Source organism: Pangasianodon hypophthalmus, chromosome 23 (assembly GCF_027358585.1).
Source record: "Pangasianodon hypophthalmus isolate fPanHyp1 chromosome 23, fPanHyp1.pri, whole genome shotgun sequence".
Taxonomy (NCBI): Eukaryota; Metazoa; Chordata; class Actinopteri; order Siluriformes; family Pangasiidae; genus Pangasianodon; species Pangasianodon hypophthalmus.
The window spans coordinates 9,366,302-9,388,940 of NC_069732.1; the positions used below are offsets into that span (position 1 = coordinate 9,366,302).

The 22,639-nt window shown below is 37.3% G+C and overlaps 1 protein-coding gene across 3 annotated transcripts in view; it reads right to left on the reverse strand.

Moving 5' to 3' along the window:
- Positions 1-4,459: 4,459 nt before the first annotated feature.
- Positions 4,460-22,639, reverse strand: part of vps50 (VPS50 EARP/GARPII complex subunit) — a 142,257-nt gene continuing 124,077 nt past the window's right edge. For all 3 annotated transcript variants that reach the window (XM_053228415.1, XM_026929712.3, XM_053228416.1), the window contains 5 exons: positions 19,032-19,128; positions 17,212-17,370; positions 12,052-12,173; positions 6,126-6,315; positions 4,460-5,450 (listed from right to left, as the gene is read on the reverse strand). In XM_053228415.1, coding sequence (XP_053084390.1) covers positions 5,331-5,450; positions 6,126-6,315; positions 12,052-12,173; positions 17,212-17,370; positions 19,032-19,128 — 688 coding nt within the window. In that variant the 3' untranslated portion in view covers positions 4,460-5,330. The remainder of the gene's footprint in view (positions 5,451-6,125; positions 6,316-12,051; positions 12,174-17,211; positions 17,371-19,031; positions 19,129-22,639) is intronic.

Below are 22,639 nucleotides of genomic sequence, written 5' to 3' on the forward strand. Positions count from 1 at the left end.
CATACATAGTATGTATGTGTACAGAAGCTTCAATGTGCCGTACCGTAGATTCTATGAGTCTCTGTGATGTGACTCACTTCATATTTAATATACCACAGTGCCAAATGTGTACTATACCAATTGCTAATTTATGTTCTGCTATGTTATACTTCCATTCTTAGCTAAAATGCTCTGACTCAAGTTAGGCTGTTTAATTTTACTGAGTAATATATATATAATTTGTCTTACAGTTTTTTCACATATTAGGCTATATTCTGCCACCAAATTATCAAAATGCTATATGGGATGGAGGAAAAAATCTCTTCCAGAACTTCTGGACCTCAGTATCCTCATAGCAGTTACAGCCATGCTAACACACGTCCAAAATCTCCCATAGGTGTACAGTTGTGTTGGGATCTGGCACTGTGAAGGTGGTGCATCCTTCCAGTACAATCCCAGAGACTTTCCTTTGTCTCCTCTATACATATATTCTCTATACATATATACATATATTACAAACATTACAAAATAAAGTTAAAAAAAAAACAACAACAAAGAAACAAACAAAAAAGATGAACTGGTGGATATGATACATTTTCATTGCCTCAAGCCCAAAATCATTATTATGCAGTAAACACTGTGATCTGAATTAGCTGCTTGGCAGACAGAGACAAAATGTTCCAAAAGCATGTGGTTCTCAGTCATTGTTGAGATAAATTAAATAATCTGTTTCAGCCTACACAGAAACAGATGGTGCTAAAACAATGTCAACAGTAAGCGAAGTGTAGCTGTCCAAAGCACACAAGGCTGAAAAGGTGTCCCTTTGATCATGAGTGCAGGGCTGAGTGGGGGTAAGCGATAAGGCTCTGGCTGGGAATGCCTTCATATCGGGCCATGGCACGAAACTAAACGGCCCACTCTGAAGACATCGCAGCCAGCAGCATGCTTTCTATGTGTACATACGTGATTTTGTTACGTTTACATACAGTGAGGTTATAATAATACTAATAATACTAATAATACTACTACTAATAATAATCATAATAATAAAAAAGTTGTTGTTGTTATTATTATTATTATTATTATTATTATTATTTTAATAATTATTTATTTATTTATTTAATTAATTTTGTTTTTTCCAAGTAGTTTTAAAAGCCCCAGGTTGGCCTGGACACTTACTCTTGCCTTTAGACACTTAGACAGCTCCCCTGCAGGACCATTAAAAAGCCATAAAAATGCCTCCTGCTCTCTGTGACTCATTATCGAATCAATACAGCCTCTCCATTTTCCTCATAGTACTTAAAACTCTCTGCAGGAACTCTATACCAGCTCTACAGGAAGTGGAAAAGCTAATTAAATAAAAGCCATGTAACTTTTAGGGATTTGGAGATCTCTCCAGTTACTGTGAGCAACGGAAGACAATTTTGTAGCTTCCCCATGAGAATTAATCTAACGGTTGCAAGTGGCAAGTCAATACACACGCAATGAGCATTCAAGTATGAAAGACTTTGTGAACAAAAATGTCTCAGGAGGATTTAATTATCTGTTCGTGTTAAAAACTTGCTAAATAAGACATATTAACATGACGCCAACTAAGTACAATGTAGCTAGAAAGATTTTTCCTAAAGTTAGCCATGAGAGGAGCTAGTCCACTGACTACTAGACCATCGACAGCTGACAGCCAGCTCAGCAGTTAACTAGGAGAAGATGACAGCACCAGAAAAGGGTTGCATATCGGGAGCTATAGCTAGCTGGGTTTGCAAAGAATAACAAACAATAATTTCTCACTTTTGCTGCTGCTTTATGGCATGCTGTAGCACTTTAGAGGATCACGCCAATTAAGCACATGTGCACCACAAGACTGGGTGGCCAATTATGAACTGAAGGCCCAGATCTGAATTAACTATGATCTAACTAAGCTAGGCTGTATTTGAAGGCATTGAGGCATGTCCAAATTAAATGTTTGCATAGATTGCTGCCTTCTGAGTTGCCTTCATTTGGCCAATTTTTGAAGGCAGTGTATTCTTTAATATGCTACATCATCTAATTCTGGGCATCAGCTGCTCTTTACAAGAACGGTAGTAGAAAACAAAGAAGAGACGTACCAGTTTGTTGACACACAGTAAGTTATCTGTTGTTTTTTTGTTGACTTAAAAAAATACCTGTGTAGTCACAGACTATCTATTCTGTTATTTTCAATAGTACTTGATAGTATATCAATATTATATCAATAGTATATACAATAGTATTCTAGCTCACATTATTCCATCTCTGACTTAGTAACAGTTAGTGCATATCAGTCTCTTGGCAACGTTGTGATGTACGCTGCCTTCACGGTCTGTCTCAAAACATCTGAATAAATGTACCTCCAGGGGCAGCTGATGTAAATGGGCTACCAGGGCTATGTTTTTCTTAGGAAAAAAAAAGGCTTCACTGTGAGGTTTTATTTCGGGCATCCCCATCAGATTATTTGCTGCAGATAAATGCTTTTTTTTCTGATTTTCCCCCATTTTATCCCTAATTCACTCAAGACGTGAAGCCAGCCAACTGCATCTTTTTGAACTGCTCCTTGTGCTGCATCACAGAGCAGCATAACACACTTTGAGGAAAATGCTATCTGCCCCTGTATACATTAGCTCACAAAGCACCCATGACTGGCTCGTGGTGCTGTGATTGACAGGGGAAGAGACAGCATAGCCAATTTTGCTGTCTTGGACTCCTGGCTACAGATGGGCGTGACAAATAAATATTTTAAGGCAGATTATTCTGGACTTTAGTGGAACCAAGCACTATAGCACCACTAACAGTGGCATGAAGAAGTGGGGCTGGGGCTGAGTTCTTTCTAGCCCAGACTGTGGATTCATGGAGCCTATCAGTGACACTCGTGGCAGGTGAATACAATCTTTGGTGTAATGGATGTGAGCGAGGTGGATTATTTACTCTGTCATTCTTTTTTCTACAAAAAGCGTTTGGACGGGAACAAAAAGTAGATAAACTGAGTACATATTGTCTAATCAGTGTAAAAATTACACAAAAGGACAGATGACCGAACCATAACTTCTATAGTGTTCTGTTGTGTTTTTTCAGGTTTGAACAAAAGGGTTACAGCTTCGGTTTACCTTCTTTGATATTCAGAGAGCATTATGACTTGAAACACTTAAAAATATCAACTAATATATATAATATAATATAATATAAAATCAATAATGGCCAGCTGTCACTAGGTATGTTAATAACTCTCAATTACAATACTGACTTGAGACAGCTTCAAAACAGCTGCCTTTTGCTTTTTACACAATCAATCTCACCACTTCACATCAGCTGAATACTCTACAACAAGGTTCAGTTTGCTAGGTATCATGATAGCTAGGGATGTATGAGGGTGAGTCAAATGAAAACCTTAAAAATGTGACATAAATTAAACAAACTTTGTAGTTGCAAAAGTAAAATGTATTACTGGTCCATTGTTCTCAATAGCCCCTTCTACTGCTAAAAACCTGATAGACTTACTGACACCTATTTGCAATAAACAATGAAAAAAATGTTTCATCTCACTCATCCTCGGAAATTATAGCACGTTACCTGATCAGTAAGAACTAAAACGCTGCAACACACTTGTATTGGAATTATTGTTACAAAAGCACAAAGCCAAAGTTGGTCACTCTTGTTTTTTCTTTGCTTACTGTGATTTTTTTTTTAAACATTAACCATTGGTGCTGCCCACACAGGATAGTGGAGGTTGGTGTTTTGGATCCTCGCATCAGGTTTTTGGTTCAGTGCCAGCCTTGATAGTGGCCTTTGGTGTCTTAGGTTTGGCATGATGTGGTACAAGTGCTGAAAACTGTGTCATTATTATTTTAGGCTTTCAAACACAACTCACAGCAATGCAAAGTCCCAATGCTTCAGTTTTCTTTTCTCTAGTGACTGAATAATGCTACTTCTTTCATATTTAGTTATTGAAGTTTCTTACTGCTGAGTGCTCTGAGGTATAAAGAGGAATGTGTAAAGGGTTCTGTAGTTTACCCAGACCCAGGAAGGAGGCTGATTGGTGTTTTTTTTTTTTTTTTTTTTTTTAAAGCATAGAATTTAAAAGACAGTCGACCTGCATCACAGCTGGAGGTCTGTACTGAGTTCTGTTCTGAGCAGCCAGTAGTGTGTTAGGGGAACTTTATCAGCATGTTAGCAAAGCCTTTGAAGTCCAGCAGGGTTTCCTGACTGGATTGGGTACACAATGACACACAGGCCTAATTGATTACTTCCTATTTCCCCTCCCAGCAACCTCCAAATGTGGTTATGTGAAAAGATTAGGAAAAATGATCAAGTTAAAAACAGCTCACTAGGCACAATAGTGCAAAGGTGAAACAACAGTTTCTAGCAATTATTATAATTCAGTTACAGGCTTAACTCTAGAGAACATAAGTATTAAAATAATCTAACAATATTTAAATACAGACTAAAAAAATGCACCAGCACTCATTCAGAATGTTAGTGTATTTATTTCGGGGCCTTGGATTTCATCTTGTTACAGTAAAGTAGTAATATGCATAAAGTAATATTCTGGTTCAGGCAACTACACACTGACTGTTTTTACACTCTGATTTTTTTTTAATGAAAGCTGTAACACCCAGTAGCTGGAATAAATACAATGGTGCTTTGACATTCACATATACAGTATAAACTATATGTCACAAATTGCACGCTAAGTCCTTCAACCGAGTGTTTTAATCTTTTTTTTTTCCAAAAAAAAAAAAAACTTATACAATGAAGAAAAAATTCAAAATGTCCTAGTCTATCAATTAGCTGTGTCCATATGTATCACTGATATAAATAATAAAATCAGTATTTTTGTTTAAAAGGAACAAGCAAAGAACATAATAACTTGGAGTAACAGGGTTAAAGAAACAGACATTAAGACCACATCATGAAAACCACAAGTTTTTCCCCCCTTAGCAGATGAAAATGCTTCATTACCAGTTCTAAAATGTACATGTAGCGTATTTGAAAGAATAGACCTACATCTATAGATGGAGTGTTTCAGTTTCCAGAAATTTCTCATAGTAAAGCATATTATTGCTGGGCAGCTTTGCAAAGTCATCCATTTTAAAGAATTGCCCAGGGGATCCCTTCATTTTATGTTTTACTCTTTAACATATTCACCGAACCGATATTGATGCACACTAACATTAAAGAGCTCTTCATCAACAGTATGACCATGAATCACTTACATTCACACAAAAATGTACAGAGGCAACAAACGTATGTCAGGAGTGAAATACTGCAAACTGATAACTCTGTAGTTGTAGCAGATTTCCATTGTGATCGCGCGTTCAGCCTGGGTGGCCTGCTGTCATTTATCTTTTTGGTCGGTCAATGTCGTCAATAGCTGCGAGGAGTTTCTGTCTAGCCTTTTTGTTGATGTGGGAGCCAAGGCAGACGTTGACCAGGTTGGCCAGCTGCTTCATGGAGTATTCCTGCTCAAACACAACACACAGCTTGAAACAACAAATACATTTCTGAGTGGTGAAGACCTTCACTCAGAGGCCAGAGATGAAAACTGTGTAAGACTTACAGACATTCTGCAATTATGTGTTGTTTTTAAAATCAAACTAGTGTCATTTCTGTTTTTTTTTTTGGTTTTTTTGGTTGTGTCAATCACAATCAGTGTGATTGATCGGTTGAAGTTTGGATGTGAATTATTTGTGTAGTTCATGTAAGTGTTTTCTTTCTAGTACTGGGTGCCGGCATTTTCAGCGATTCAGATATATCTGGAAATACGGAAATATATCTGCACCCGTCTCTACTGTTTAGGTTTAAGCTTCTGAATGAGCAGATGGAATTTACTACATTTTTTCTGTTTTATTTTTGTACATCATTTGTCAATACTTGACTTGAAATATCTCACTTTGACATATGAAAGGTTTTGTTATTACGGCATGTTTCCACTGTCAGACCAACAACCAGTCAACCCTGAATGAATGCTTATGGAGAATCCACATTGGCCATTTATAAAAGCAAACACATACATAATTTTCCTGCCAGGTCTAGTCATTATTTGCCCTCACACTGTAAAGGAATGTCTACAGTCCAAAATAAAGTCCATAACATTACCTACTTTCACTATTATCTAAGAAAGAAACCGTGCTCACCCTGTGGTTCTTAATAAACTGCTCCATGTCATTCTCAGTCAGGTAGTAGGCTTTAATGTAGGTCTCAACAAACTCCTTATCAGGGATGGGTCTGAGGTCAGTGAGCTTCTCCAGCTTCATGAGGAACTGCTGGAAGTCCAGCTGCATCAGTGCTCGGCCCTCGTTACTGCACTTCTTTACGTTAGCATAGCTGGCAGATAGCAGAGGAGAGAAGTGTGAGCTTCACACACACATACTGAACTACTTCATTAACTTTGCACATTCACACCAAAATCCCCACAGTACATACACACACCAGAGAGAGAGAGAAAGTGCTGACAGTAAAGTTGATGTTGTTGCTGTGCTTTAACATTCCGACTACAAAATGTGTATATCTGGAAAAAAAATTATATCACTTAAAAAAAAAAAAAAAAAAACTGGAGCAGGAGAATTCTAACGGAATAGAATAGGGGTGGAGTAATACTTGAGTAGTACTTTATTATTATACTTTAGTATTGTTAGGGTGGATTTATAGTTTGCTTGAGTAAAAGTACAATTGTAAAGAATACTTGCAAACTTATGTACATTTACCTTCAAAGTACTCGTTACAAATCTCGAAAGTCTCCTTTTCTCTCATCCAGCCAAAGGCAGTATGCTACACTAGCATCTAGTCAAGTTAAACAATGTGCCAATGGCCCTACCTCAGTAAAATGTTCCAATATATTGGAGGAAGCAAAGACTCGTATGAGGCGTCTCCTTTGCCTCCCTAGAAGGCATGGACTCCCTCTCATTTGAAAAAGCATACTGAGGTAAGTTTTGCTAGTTTGCTTGCTTTAACTGGAAAATGTAACCAAGTCAGCTTGTTTTCTTTGCTAATGCCAGGTTAGACTAGCATTGATTCCACTAACTAACGTAATTTGCTAGGCATAAAGTCAAATTCTTAATGGTAAATATTATAAACTACATAGCAACTGTGATATTTTCAGGCAAAATCTTCTAACAGTCTTAGATAAGTAATAAAATTTACAGTACTTTTCACATGAAAACATGACTTAATTAAATCAGTTAAAAACATTTACTTTAGATTTTTAATACTAGAGGACATTTAAAAGTAGCAAGTTTTTTTTAACTTTCACTATTTTGGCAGGACACTTTCCATTTAAACCGAGTAACATTTTGACACATTATCCATCCTTTCAGTTAAGTATAATTTCTCAGTACTTTGTCCACCCCTGCACATAGACACACAAATAGCTTCATTTAACCTGCAACAGAAGCCATAATAAAAAAAAAGCTAAAATACCAAACACAACACCAAACACACATCGACACTCTTCTATGAAGACAATAACCTTGTGTTTACAGAAAACTTAAATATTCATATGGGTATTTGGTGAAAAGATTTAACAATAACTAAAAATACTCTAACATAAGGAAAATCAACCAAGTTACCATCAATTAATTAACAATCAATTAATTATAATATCAGCATGAATATTTATTTCTACTAGTCTCATCTTAACTTTCTAAACTTAAAAACTATTTAGTCCAAACAATTTTATTTTGCACAAAAGGAAAGTGTCAGTGCTAAACAAAAAAAAAAATCACCCCTGACAAATTCAATATGAATTCAATACATAAATTTATATATACAATAAAAATTTAAGATGCAGCCAAAAACTCTGCTCTGGGTGCACAGGTTCCCTGCAATCTTGGAAGCCAAACTTCTAGGTACATTGTCACTAATCATGGCCAAAAATTGCCTTCTTTCACAGAAAGAGGCCTTATGACAAATGGGCAAACACAAACCTTTACAATAGGCAAACACACAAGGCTATTTCATTTCCTCCCCGCTGCTTTGAACAAAACTTAGGAATAACTTTATAGACGTGACACTGTGAACCTTTTTTCAATCCAATAACTATATCCTGGTCAGAAAAGCTCATCTTGCCAATGTACAAAAGTTGGTTTTCTTATCAGAAACACTGGTGTATGGTATATATGTAGGACATATATACTGAGATAAAAATAGACAACCACCTTTAATATTCTGAAACGTACGGTTAGAAAATGTACGAGATACTCTACTCACAGCCAACTGTGCGTCATACCTTTGTTACCCTTTTCTGGCTACACACTTCAGAATCTTGAAGGCTGCTTGAAGATGAAGAAGGTTATTTGAAGTTGTCAGTGTTAGAAATTTCTCACTGGTGTACATTCATATATACTGAGGTGAGAATAGCCAATCAGATCACATCTATGTAGATTTCGCTGCTTTGGCCAGAAAAGTGCATAAAAGGTATCAGATGCTTAGTGGGTTGTGGTGGAGTGTCTGTTGTTGAGACTAGGTTTCATGTAATCTATATTGTATTTAAGGAGAGTGCAGCACTTGCAGGAGAGTCTCAGAGCACAGTCAACTACTGCTTGTGGATCTTTCACAAATATTTTGCACTTTTGTGACATTTACTCCCACCATGTTTGGTGCAAATGTCAGCTTCTCTGGTCTTTAAATATTCAGATTCAATATCACCCTGAGATTGACGAATAAAAGACACCAGAGGGCTTCAAAATACAATACAAAGATACTTCTGCAGTCCATATGTTAAAAAAAATGTAGAGTTCTGAGACATACAGAACACACACTCAGCCTGGCGGATCAACACCATCTCAAAGCTAGTGTATGCTTTCTGAAGGGCAGTGGTACACATGCTTACTGTCCCAAAATGCTCGTATGAGACACACCAAGTACATCTGCTGTCCTCCTCATATCTCTACATGTCCTGTCAGAGAGCAGCTGTGCTGACATGCTGGGAAAGTAAATAAGCATGAGTCCACTCAGACTGTCAGACTGAAAAAGACACACGGACTCAGTGGACAGTCAACAGTGGGTAAAGCTGTCACTGGAGCAGAACAGCTGGCTGGGAATTATTGTAGAAATACTCACCATGACAGCAGGTCTGTTGTCAGATGTTTAAAAAAAAAAAAAAAAAAAAAAAAAAACTCATCCTGATCTGTATGTATTGTATGAATTAGAATGAACAAGGGAGATATGGCTGGATGTTATTTGATTACATGTGAAAATGTATAAAAAGGCACAAGCGCTAACCCCGTACCTACTGTCTTTCGATGATGACTTGAGTCTGCAAGTGTGAAACGAAAAAAATTTCAAGGAACGCATGCAAAATGACCTCCCATAGTATTTAACTGGATATGCAAGAATAAAAAAACTATAATAAAATATAAAGAAACTAATAGAGCAAATTTCTTATTTATGGTGTCTTATGGTAAAATCTGACAACAAAATATTGCAGAAAAAATTAAAGCTTGGAGATCTGCATATTCTCCCCATGTCTGCATGGGTTTCCTCCACATTCTCCAGTTGCCCTTAGGTGTGAATGAGTGTGTAAATGTGTTTGCGCATGTTGCCCTGGAATGAACTGGCATCCTTGACCCTGATCGGGATAAAATGGTTACTGAATATGAATAAATGAATAAATTTTTTTTAAAAATAACATGCACTTTTTGTGTGCAAAGTGGTGGATGAAACTAAATTAATTCAGAACCAGAGCCATTCCAATTATGCATGGGTGAAGCAAATTTGAGTGCAAGACGCTTGAAGCAAAGTTTGGCCCAAGCACTCCTACATAACAAACCACAGGAAGTCACACTGGGCTTCCAATGTGCATTTTTATGCTTTTCATTTCCTCAGGAAACTATGCAGTTCTTCCCCTCTCCATACTTTCATTGGGTCTCATTCCTCAATCTTTAAGTAAAGCTGTGTGTAAATGTTTGCATAATCCAAACCAATCAAAAAATTTATGTCGGATTTACAAAAGTTTTATAAACGCTGATTTTCTTTGTATTTGCTTGTGCATGTTGATAAATGGCAACCACCTGTAAATTACCAGGCGCGTACACCCCACAGCTGATTTGAGGCAGAAACTGAAGTACTTTTGACTTATGTCTACGAGATTAAAATACTGTGTGCATCGAGCTGCAAAGGCCAAAACATGGAGAGAAATTACAGAGGCATTCGGTGTCATCCATCCAGCGCAACACAGTGATGTCAAAAGAAAAAGGTTTGACAGAAAAATTGAGCAAAAAAAAAAAGTACTACTACAAATTGACAGAGCAGAGTTTCTCTGCTACTAGGGGAGGCCAAACCACGACAAAGCTTTTTAAAATTAAGACAGCGATTAAGACAGCTTTGGTCTTCTGGAGAAAAAAAAAAAAAATCATACCAGTCTCTAAATATCCGCTGCCTGATAAGGGCATCATGTGCTAACTATTCCAGTAATACCAATTCTGCCATTTGCATCGCCTCGGCTTACGGCTACCATCTGCCCAGACCAGCCATCCTCCTTTCATACGATGGCATTTCATCTTATTTGACAACTAGCCATATTTGTCTTAAAATGGATCCTGCCGAAAGAGGTCACTTCCATTAGGGAATACCGTTGCCATGAAGGGGTGTACCTGGTCTGCAACAGTGTTTAGGTAGGTGGTATGTGTCAAAATAGCATCCACATGAATGCGAGGACCCAAAGTTTCCCAGCAGAACATTGTCCAGAGCATCACACTGCCTCCGCCAGCTTGTGTTCTTCCCATAGTGCATGCTGGTGCCATCTCTTCCCCAGGTAAAGGATGCACACGCACCCGGCCATCCACATGATGTGAAAGAAAATGTGATTTATCAGACCAGACCACCTTCCTCCACTGCTGATCCGTGGTCCAGTTCTGATGCTCACCTGTCCATTGTAGGCACTTTTGGCAGTGGACAGGGGTCAGCATGGGCACTCTGACAGGTCTGTGGCTACACAGCCCCATACGCAGCAAGCTGCAATGCACTGTGTGTTCTGACACTTTTCTATCATAGCCAGCTTTAACTTTTCAGCAATTTGGGCTACAATAGCTCTTCTGTGGGATCAGACCAGACGGACTAGCCTTCACTCCCCACGCGCATCACTGAGCCTCGGATGCCCATGACCCTGTCGCTAGTTCACCAGTTGTCCTTCCTTGGACCACTTTTGGTAGGTACTAACCACTGCATACCGGGAACACCCCACAAGGCCTGCCGTTTTAAAGATGCTCTGACCCAGTCATCTAGCCATCACAATTTGGCCGTTGTCAAAGTCTCCTAATCCTTACGCTTGCCCACTTTTCCTGTTTCCGACACATCATCTTCGAGAACCGACTGGTCACTTGCTGCCTAATATATCTCAACCCTTGACAGCTGCTATTGTAACGAGATAATCAATATTATTCACTTCACCTGTCAGTGGTCATAATGTTATGGCTGATCGATATATATATACTCTGAAGCCTGGCTGTGGACATACAGAGCAGACGATTGAAGGAAGTGAAGAGGAAAGTATAGAAGTGTAAAGAACTCCAACAGAAATGTGTAGCTTCTTATTGCCTGCTTGCCTAACCACTCCTTGGGCTTGAAAATGGGAAGCTTGTAGTTGTTTGCAGATGTTTAAACAAGTGAATGACAAAAACATCCAAAAATACCAATAAAAAAAAAAGTAGTAGTTAGAGAGGTAGGAGAAAAGGGAATATAGGAGCTGTTTTTCATTCATCTCTGCAACTCACCAGCAGCAGTCAACATTTGAAAAAGCATTTACAAAAAAGCCCAAAGGATAAGCCTCTTACCTTCTCCCAAAAACACTAACTACACCAGATAATAAAAAGCTGAATCAAAATCTAGATGGATGCAGCAGCTAAAACCTCTCTATCACTCAAAGCCAGTTGTCTATAAATGTAGTATTCCACAAGTGAAATTGTGCATGCTACCTCAAATCCACTACTTTACAAACATGATTTACTTAATATCAGCAAAAGGTCTTTTTTCTTTTACATTTTAGAGTATTTACAGTATACGGACAGTACAAAAAACAGCCAACCAGACCATCATTCTCTCACTAGGTTAGATGTGACCACTCACCCCTCCACTAGTGTTCGGTTAGCCAGACGGATGCAGTGCTCCCAGAGGACGTTTGAAACAGGGAGGGGGATCCGCACTTGTTTGGAGACATCGCCAAGCCTTTTATTGAACTCCTCAAATTCCTACAACACAGAAACAGAGTGATCAGACAAATGTCCATCATTGCAACATTTATCTGCCATCTAACGACTTCCATCTGTGCTGTGGATTCAAACTTGCTGAATGTTTTCTGGATTGTTAATGATACGCAGTGATATGTTATATTGAGTCAGCAGTAGAAGCCAAATCAATGACTTTGCTATTTTCCCACAAAATCCACAAAAGTAAATCCTCCTTCTAGCCTGTGAGACCATGTCCTCTTTATTTCTATTGTAATGTACAGTCAGGTTCTGGCATACAAAGCATGCAGCTTCCTCTGTAATGCAGTAAAGCTTTAGTGCAGACCAATAAAATGTTAATAAAATGTGCTCTGTCAGTGGAAAGTTCAGGATTAATAACTCTATGGCTTCAACAAATATTATGGTACACATCTGAAGAATGTGCATAATGTAAGAATAGTTGGATTATGTTCATAAAATAAATCTGTACTGGGGCGGGGGTAGGTTTGGGCGGGCAGGGGTCGGTTTGGGCGGGCAGGGGTCGGTTTACAGCTAAACGTTTGAGTACCCCTGTCTTAAAGCATGTCAGGAAGTACATATGTTGTTCTTGCTCTTTTGTTAACAATGTTTTTCAAACCAACAGCCAAGATTTATTTTCTAAATGATGATGATGATTTTTTTCCCCATTATTCTCTTACACGTTGTTTGTGCACAGTAATAGAGGATAATAAATAAGAAGTTTACGTGCTAATAGTATAAATCACTACTGTATATCATGATGCATTAAAACTCCAGAGGAGCCATGAAAAAAAAAAAAAAAGCAAATTAAACATGGTTATGTACATCGTACAGTCATTTGCACAGCAACTGTCAGACAAGAAACAAACACAGTAATCAAGCTGAGCAAACCTGGAATAGTGTCTTGCCAACCTCGATCATCTGAAATCTAGTCAGAAATTAATGTGAGGATTATGGAACACAGACTAGAATCTATTACTTGTTGATATTAGTTTCGTAAACTCAGCATGTTCCTCTCTGAGTTCCACACATCCCACCTGAACACAATAGATCCCCTAACTAAATAAAGCAAAGCTCACCCCAGCAGAGAGATTATAGCAGTAAGTAAAAGTATGCCTTTTTTTTATTATTATTTATTTATTTATTTATTTTTTTACAGTGGTGTAAATCACAACTCACCAGTATCAAATTTATCATTTTTACCATTGAGTTCTTATAGCTAGTATCCTGTTGGACACTTTGAATTAAAATAAAAACAAGTAGGCCTATAAATGATTGAACCTTGAACCTGATGAGTTCTATCGGCAGAAGATATAAGATATAGAAATAAAACATTTTACGTCTCCAATAAATAGCCAAAATATTATTGTACACATATAAAAAAACGAGCCTATTATTTGAAAAGTTGGACTATGTTTGTAATATACACTCACTGTCCACTTTATTAGGAACACCTGTACATCTGCTCATTTATGGCGTTATCCATTCAGCCAACAAGAACCTGAAGCTATCATGGGCACAGACTGGATAGCTGAAGACTAGGAAAATACCAGGTGATTTTTTTTTTCTAATCTTCCACTGTCCAGTTGGGTGAGCCTGTGCCCATGATAGCCTCAGCTTCCTGTTCTTGGCTGACAGGAGTGGAACTCAGTGTGGTTGAGATGCTTTTGAGATGCTCATCATCTCTTATCAACAAGGCGTTTCCACCCACAGAATTGTCACTCACTCAATGTTTTTTGTTTTTCTGTGTAAACTTTAGAGACTGTTGTGTGTGAAAATCTCAACAGATCTGCAGTTTTTGAAATACTCAAACCAGCCAATCTGGCACCAACAACCATGCCACGGTTAAAGTCACAGAGATCATACTTTTTCCCCATTCTGATGTTTGATGTGAACATTAACTGAAGCTCTTGACCTGCATCTGCATGACGTCATCCATTGTGCAGCTGCCACATGATTGGCTGATTGGATAACTGCATAAAAACGAGCAGGTGTACAGGTGTTCCTATTAAAGTGGACGGTGAGTATAAATCTGCACTGTGGAGGTCAGTGGAATTTATTTGAAAGTTAAAGGGGTCCCTTGCTTACACAAAGGTGAGTATTTTATTACACCCAACTTTTCTGAGTCTGCAGCAGAACCTCTGCAGTATGGTTGAGGACGTATGCAAATTTACCAAAGGACACATGATTATACATATGTAGGGATTTGAGGTGGGGGTGGGGTTGGTTATTTGCAAATAAGCTTTGCTTATAATTTTATCTGTCAAACTCCGTCTGTTCTATGTAGATCTCCATCCTGATGCAAATGACCTCCTGTCTCCCGATCCAAAAATCCATCCAGATTAATGAATTAAATAAATATGCACATGTAGAAATAGAGTGATGGCTAACAAACACAAGCAGAGAAGCTTCCTCTGCTATGCTTAAATTTCTGAAACCTTTCCAATTTACTGCCATTTCAATTATTTAGATTCTGTCAAATAAGTGATATCCATGACCTTTAAATCTGGATGAATTTCAGAGAGACAGAAATCTTGGCCAAAAAGAAAAACAGTAAAAACTGCATACAGAAGCTTCATCTAAGATAAGATTTCACTTTCATTTATTCATTGCTAAGCATTCTAAGCCATTGTAATGAGTGAATTTACCAGATGACTTCTTTAACTGACTGAATTAAATGATTTTATTGTATTCCATGTGCTTAAACCCTAAAGCCCTTAGTTTTTTTGAACGATTAAATATGTAAAAGGGCCAAGACATTAGGACCAGCATTAAATAAAACAACAATGTTGTTTATCTGATTCACTGCAATTTACCTGTACAAGCTAAATAAATAAATCAAATAGATCATCGAGTATGTTTTCTTGCTGTACTAATTTCTCTCTAACAGGGTTTTAGCTCGAAGGTGTTCTTATACCCTGACTAGCATGACGATAAGGGTGATATTTAAATTCTGCTCATGTAAATGGAGTGTGTAAGGTTGCATTATCACACTTGTCTACCATGCAGGGCAACCACTGCAGTATTTTTTAAACCAAGTAATGATATCAAAGGCAGCGAATTCCAGTGCGGCACTAATTAGCTGGAGTTGAACATAACTTGCTTTTCTGAGGGTTCTGGAGAGAGATGGTTGTTCTTGTTTTGACATTGGCATTTAACATGAAAAAAAAAATCAATCTATAGTCTACAACAATGAGCTCTCCTGAGTGCCAGTCATACGAAGTGTCAGTCATACGAAGTGTCAATCCATATGTACCTAAACTACTCCTCTAATTGGTGGGTTAATGGGGTGGGGTTTCCTTCCTATGTGCTGGATCGAATAAGGTAGGGAATGAGTTACAAACAGAAACACTGTGAAATTAAATTATACAATTAATTATAGATTTGTTAATTATACAATTAATTATAGAGTTATAGATTTGGACAATAAAGTGACAATAAATTTTACAATAAATTGTAGATCTTATTACAGTCTGGTCAGTATACATTACTTATGTTATGTTACATTATTGCACAGTAGCAAGAAGGATAGCTTAAAGACTGCCGTTAGCATTTGATGTGTTACATGGATCACTATGTGCTATTTAAAACTAGCAAGAGGGTGACGATAATGGAGGACAAAGTTACGGCTGAAAAATCAGGAGGATTCTCCAGGTGCTGCAATTTAAGAGTATTTTAATCAAGCAAAATTTATTAATGCATATGCTGATCTCATTTTATCATGTCTTTTATGAAAATGAATAAGGTGCTAGAGTATACATCTTAACCAGAAAAAAAAGAGGCTGTAGAATAGCTGACTTGTACTTCCAGGTCGATTCTATTCATGCTGAAATGTACTGCAGTAGGCATTTGGATTTACGAATATTTGATTTCTACATTTGTGTGTGGTGAAACAGGTAGAAGTAAGTAACCGAGAAATATTCAGTAGTCAGTATCCTATTAAAAAAAAAGAGAAAAACAAGAATAAAATAAATACCTGTTTCCCATTTTCATTCCAAAACAAAAAACTAATGAATGCATGAATACATGGACCAAATCTTTAATCTTTTTTCTGTAAGCGAATAATAGACAGCAAAATATACTTCTGAGTGTACTAACATTTCTGATACATTTTCCTAATATGTGTGACGGCCTGGGAATACATCGGACACAACTATCTATAGTAAAACACTGACATTTCTACTATAGATAGTTCTGAACATCACTTCTTGAATCAGTTCTGTTTTGCTGGCTACATTTCTTCTCATTACTGCACTTTTATTAGATCATTTAAAACATTTATATTCTCCGTCATCTACACAGTGTGTAAGGGCTCTTCTCTGTTTTGATGATGATGTGACAGAGCAGGTGCCTCACAGACATTTTGACAGCTGGTATCTGATTATAAGCTGAATTGATTAAGCTTAACAATGCTTAACAATTAAGCTCCATTTCCTTAAGTGATCTTTGTAGGAAGAAAGTCAAGGAAAGGTTAGGAACCAGCCTAAATAAGAACATTTCCACATAGTTTTGCATAAATGTTTTCTTAAAGCAGAGACTTCAAGGTATATATATATATATACTTTGCCAGAATTCAGTCAAAGTGACATCCCATGGGTTTTTGCAGACAAACAAAAACAAAGAAAAAAAGAAAAAAGAAAAAAGAATCAAGATCTTGTGTATAAGCACCAGCAAACTCTAAACCTGTCTCTATTGTCGTGAGATGCACATTAATTAGTTACAATTGGTTTTGTGGCTTATTAAAAAGAATTAACAATTAGTTTTTTTGCAAATCGTTCCACCATCCTGCTTTCAATCAAGAGACAACTGTGATGATTCACAGTAAGCTACTGTGTAAGTTAATCTTGTCATGAATAATTACAGGAACACGGACATGATTTTGTTTCTTTTCTACTTGGTTAAACCTTTAGCAGAGCAGCTTTAACCTGTCCATGACCCTTCTCCTTATGTCTGAAAATGAAGACATGGGGTCTGGCTGTGAGAAAGTAAGACAATGTACTCATCAGTTCACATAAAACCCATTCGGCACCGCACAACACATTACCTTTAAAAGGACATCCACATAGACGTTGTGCTGCGACATTATCTCTTTAATGTCCCATTTCACTCCTGCCATCAGCAGCAGCATCTGCTCATAATCAATGGCTTTAGCTGCCACTATCCAGTAAGTGGGCTTGCGTAGCTCGCTGGCTGTGGACACCGTCTGCAGGAGAGCACAGCATTCAGCACAACATTTCACAACAAGACATATACAAGGATTAAGAGAGAAAAATGATTTTCCATGGAAAACTCACCACTGACTGTGAAATTAGACTTGTGCTAAGAAGACAGTTATATAAAGTGCAAACTGAATTGTTCATTTCATAGGCCAAAGCATGATGTAATTATGAAGTGGATGGTGATCAATCACTTCCTGACAGAATTCTGGACATATTATAAGTTTGCTTAATAATTCTGTACTTCTGGATTACAGAGTGCTGAGGTTAATGATTTATACTTGAGGGGGTTATGAAGGCTCAGAATAATGACACATTTTGTGAATATTTAAATAAAAAGGAAGCAAAGGGCTAAGAGAAAGGTTCACTTTTCTGACATAAAATCTGTAATTATACAGTTGAGGGAAAATTAACACCCTGAAGATAAAGAAATGTCATTTATAAAAATGTTGTTGTGTTAGGTTTTATTCCTAACAAAAATGGTCAAATTGTGTATTCTAAGGTATTAACAGTGGAAAAAACCTCGGACGTACGTTTGCATTTCTGAATCTGATGAAAAATACAGAGGTGCCAACATCCTAGCAAGCAGAGAGATGAAACACAAAACCCCTAGAATATGTCAGTGGGCAAGCAGTTTATTTGTATTGTTTTTCAGAAGTGCGTTAAGCAACAACAAGAAAGCTGAAAGGATAAAATCTGGCATGAGTGCTATTTAATAAAAGACAGCTTGTTAATAACCAAACAGCCCACTCAGTTTCTCACCTACTTGTTTTTTATTGGCTCACTTCGCAGGTCAAAATTCACCTAGATAAAACCAGTGGTAAACAAAAGTAACCAAAAATGCATCTTTCACATCACATGCCCTTTCCCCTTCAGTGAACGGTCTTTTATTTGTATTTATTCTGAGCACTACTTTAGCTGAAAAAGCATAAAAATATAGTTTTCAGGTGTCTCCCATATCACCGTAGCAAAAATGGTAAATGCTATGGTTAAACCATTGAGTGTGGCACCTCTAATAATATTCTCTAATAATTTGTATTCCCTTGTATTACCTTTTGCTCTGTGTATCATCAATTATATTTTGGATGGTCATCTTTTTGAAGGATACACGTATTTCTAATTTTATTGTTTGGAAAAAGGAAAAATGTTTGTAAAAAGAAAAAAAGAGGTACAATCTGTTTTTTCACCCAGAAACAATACAATATGCCCTCAACTATATGTGAAGACATTATTAATAGAGTACAAACAGCAGACGTACACACAAGCAAACAAGCAATAAATCTCCTGAATTCTAACAATAGATCTGTGAATTGATGCAACACAGAAAGGTGATGAAGGTCATTTAGTTAAGGGCTAGGCTAAAACTGTGTTCAGAAAATCATTGCTATATTTATCATCCCAGTGGAGAGGAAAAACAAGAGCTAGATTTAGTAGCTGCAATTTAAAGCTCTGATAACAAGCCTCGTCACCGTGTACTGAGGCATCACCACTGGCCCCGTTCTCTTCCCAACTACCCCCCTACCAAGCCCCCACCCCATTACCCCCCCACCCCCCACTCTGCCAGACACAGAGAGAGAGACAATTGAAAGGTTTTTGATGAGAGGGACAGAAAAGGGCAAGTCCATAAATAGAGTTGAAGGAGGCTGACCTGGGAGTAGAACTGCTGCAGGAAAGGTTTCTTGGCTGGAGGCATCATGGTGTCCAGATGAGGCTGGAGGAGCTCAAACTGCTCAGCCAGGAACACACTGCAGGGGGAAACAGGGTCACATCACTAGCATCTTTTTACATGTCACTTAGAGGCTGCACACGCGGGGCTTACAGCCAGGGTCAGCTACGTTCAGAGCTTTTTCACCAGCCGAAGCAAGACTCCACAGTCCATAAACGCATTGTTACCAGCTACATAATTCTTTTCTTCTGTGACTCATTTTCAGGCCTATAATGAGGTGGATAATGGAAGAGTTTTAAAATTGTGCAGTTATATGTCTGCAACTATACTTTCACAGAAAATATACATCTTACCCTGGTTCAGTAATACTAGCAACTGAAACATGGGGAAGCAGGACAGAAGAGGGCTACAGGGTCTTTTCGGTGATGCTTTATGAATAAACAAATGAACAAACAAAGGAACAACCAAATGAAGAAATGAGGGACTGAAATAATGAATTAATGAAAGAATGAACAGAATGAAGAAAGAAATGACCAAAAGAATGAACATCATCTTTTTACACAAGGCCTTTGGATTACAAAGTTACAAATTGTGCAATTGGTTACAAACCTGTCACACTTGAATCACTCTGCAGGTCTTTTTATTTTTTATCTTTTTTATTTGACATTCTAACTAAACCTAAGAAATCTTCATTTCCAATAATAAATTTACTAGAAAGTTTCCAATGTTTATAATGTACTTCCTTTCAAGGTATAATAGCATACTAAGAAAACTCCTGCTTGGCTTTGGTGACCTTTTTTTTTCATTCTGGAACATAAACACAAAATGTATGAATATATGAATATAAATGATGAAATGTAATAAAAAGCAATGAATTACTATTATTGATACAAGAAAATCAATTGTAACATGTTAACCATTTCCTTAATCAAAATGAATTATCCAATTTAGGAGATGGCTTGAAGAAAACAGACAGGTCATTAAGCTAAAGAATACAGTAATCACTAAATCACTGATTTCTGGCTCAACACAGCTGGAAACTACACAAATAATTATAGATGCTGGAAGAAACACTCATTTATAATTCACGTATGCTATGCTGGTTAATATATATACTATAAGTGTCCACTTGCAGTCCTACTTAACAACACATTCAGCTCAGCAAACATTTCATATAGTTATTCAAGAGAAAACAATCTAAAAGTTGGAAAAGAGCATGCTTGTAATACAAGGTCAAGTGCATTGGCATGTAATGCTTAAAACAACGCTACAAGAAATTGAACTTTTACACTCGAAAGAGCCTTTAGTGGAGCAGTTGGCTGTGCAGATTTAACATTTCTGTACAGTGATTTACATTCAGCTGTGGCTCTGACACTCAATTGCTCTTAAAAATGAAATAAAATAAATAAAAAAAAGACTGACATAAGGCCACTCTGCATCTCTATTTCTAGAGCTTGCTGTGCATTTCCTGCAGCCTGGTGTAAGGTCAGTAAACGCTGATGTGTTTGGCTGAGGGTCAGCAACAATTCTGAGCATGTCCTGAACTTGTCAACGGGAATGCCTATAAATGAACTGTTGTCAAGCTAAAAGGATATACGCAGAGACAAAGTACAGGACACACACCCACACAAACGCCCACACATTAAAACACTCATCACCCTGTTACTCTAATACAAAATCTAAAATCTTCAGCCACTGTAATAAGGTTGAATACAGAGCATGCAATCAAAACTGTCATCTTTCTATTAGGACATTTTCGACAGCTGCTAGAGAGACTGCACCTCAAGAGTCCACCAGTGTAGCCATGCTGTGCTTGGAACTGTCCACACCAGTCTGCAAATAAGCTTTTGCTTTGCTCACACATGCACTGTGCATGACCATGTCCCTGTCAGAGAGCAAACAAGTTTCCAGAGAAACAGAGCGGCATGAAACAACATGATGTAGACAGTTATATTTGTGTGGCAGTCTGGGAAAACCTGTCAGATGTCACTGTGCCTGAATTTAGGCAAAAGAGATGAAAAAAACTGGGTTATGACCAAAATTAGGTTTTTCTGCCTATAACATACTTTGATGACCTAGAACTGTTTTTATTTTTTTACTTTATAACCTTGCCTATGCTTTCTGTCTGCAGAAATCACATTAGGCAAGTAATGAACAACACGGCTGTAAAAAGTCAGCCTGAATAAAGACAAATAATGTCATGCTTTGATCAAATTATTGGATGGCGAAGTGGATGCAAGCCTGATAGATTCAGTTTGTAAATGGTCTAAATAACAGCAGTCACATTATCCGTGATACACAGATGTTTTAATGCTAATCATAAAAAGGGGAAATTTAGACAACAGAACAAAACTCACTGAATTAAATAGTGATTGTTTTAGTACTACCGTAAGAACAGTCATTATTCAAGTCAAGAGTGACGTTGAGGCTCTGGTTTGTCAAATGCCATGACTGACGTGTACCACAAGAAATAGATTATATTTACGATCAATGTGATTATTCATTTTCCATCATAAATAGTCATATTTACTATTTTTAGATTTTATTCATTACATAAATCAGTGGAAATTAAACAAATAAATTGTAGGGATTTTAGTCAATATGTCGGTGCCTTTTAGTGGAATTGAAATGCGATTTTTAAATGCAATTATTTTTTTTACTTAAAAAAACATTAAATGTTTCCTTTAGTTAAGATATTGTATATGAAAAACAGAAACATAGTTCAGTTCAGGAAAGTCTTTTATACTTTTTGTTAATTTAATAGTTTTTGTTTTTTAAAATTATAATTAAAAAAAGGCAACATTTCATGAAGTGTTTTCACCACCACACATATAGTTAAAAAAGCAAACAAACAAAAAATATACAGTTGATATTTTTTCATACTCTGCTACAGCTTCGTGAAACATCAATATTTTCTCATGATAGCTTCTTATGATAGCTGCTTTCCAGAATCCAATTGACCTTTCACAAAGCTGTAGCAGAGTATGAAAAAAATATCAATGTGCTAAGGAAACCATTATCAAAAAAGATCATTCAAGAACTGAAGAAATTCAGCCCAAAGAGTAGAAGAAAAAAATCTGAAAACAGCCAGAGAAATTCACAAAAATCCAAAATACAATGTCAGTTGTCTTACTGTAAATATTATAACAGCCTATTTGAGCATTTTTATTACTAGCTCACTTTAAATATGTTGTTGGTTTCCATCCATCCATTTTCCATACAGCTTTTCCTACACAGGGTCGCAGGGGAGCCTAGAGCCTATAGCAGGAAACTTGGGGCACAAGGAGGGGCTGGACCCTGGACAAGGTGCCAATCCATTGCAGGGCATGATCACACACCCATTCACACACTACAGACAATCTGGAAATCACACACCCATTCACACACTACAGACAATCTGGAAATGCCAGTCAACCTACAACGCATGCCTTTGGACTCGGGGAGGAAACTGGAGTACCCGGAGCAAACCCCCTAAGCACAGGGAGGACATGCAAACTCAGAGATGCGAGGCAAACATACTAACTGAAAATGAATCAACTATTTATAATAAACAGAAAAAGAGTGATGACCCAATGCTGCAAAACAAAATC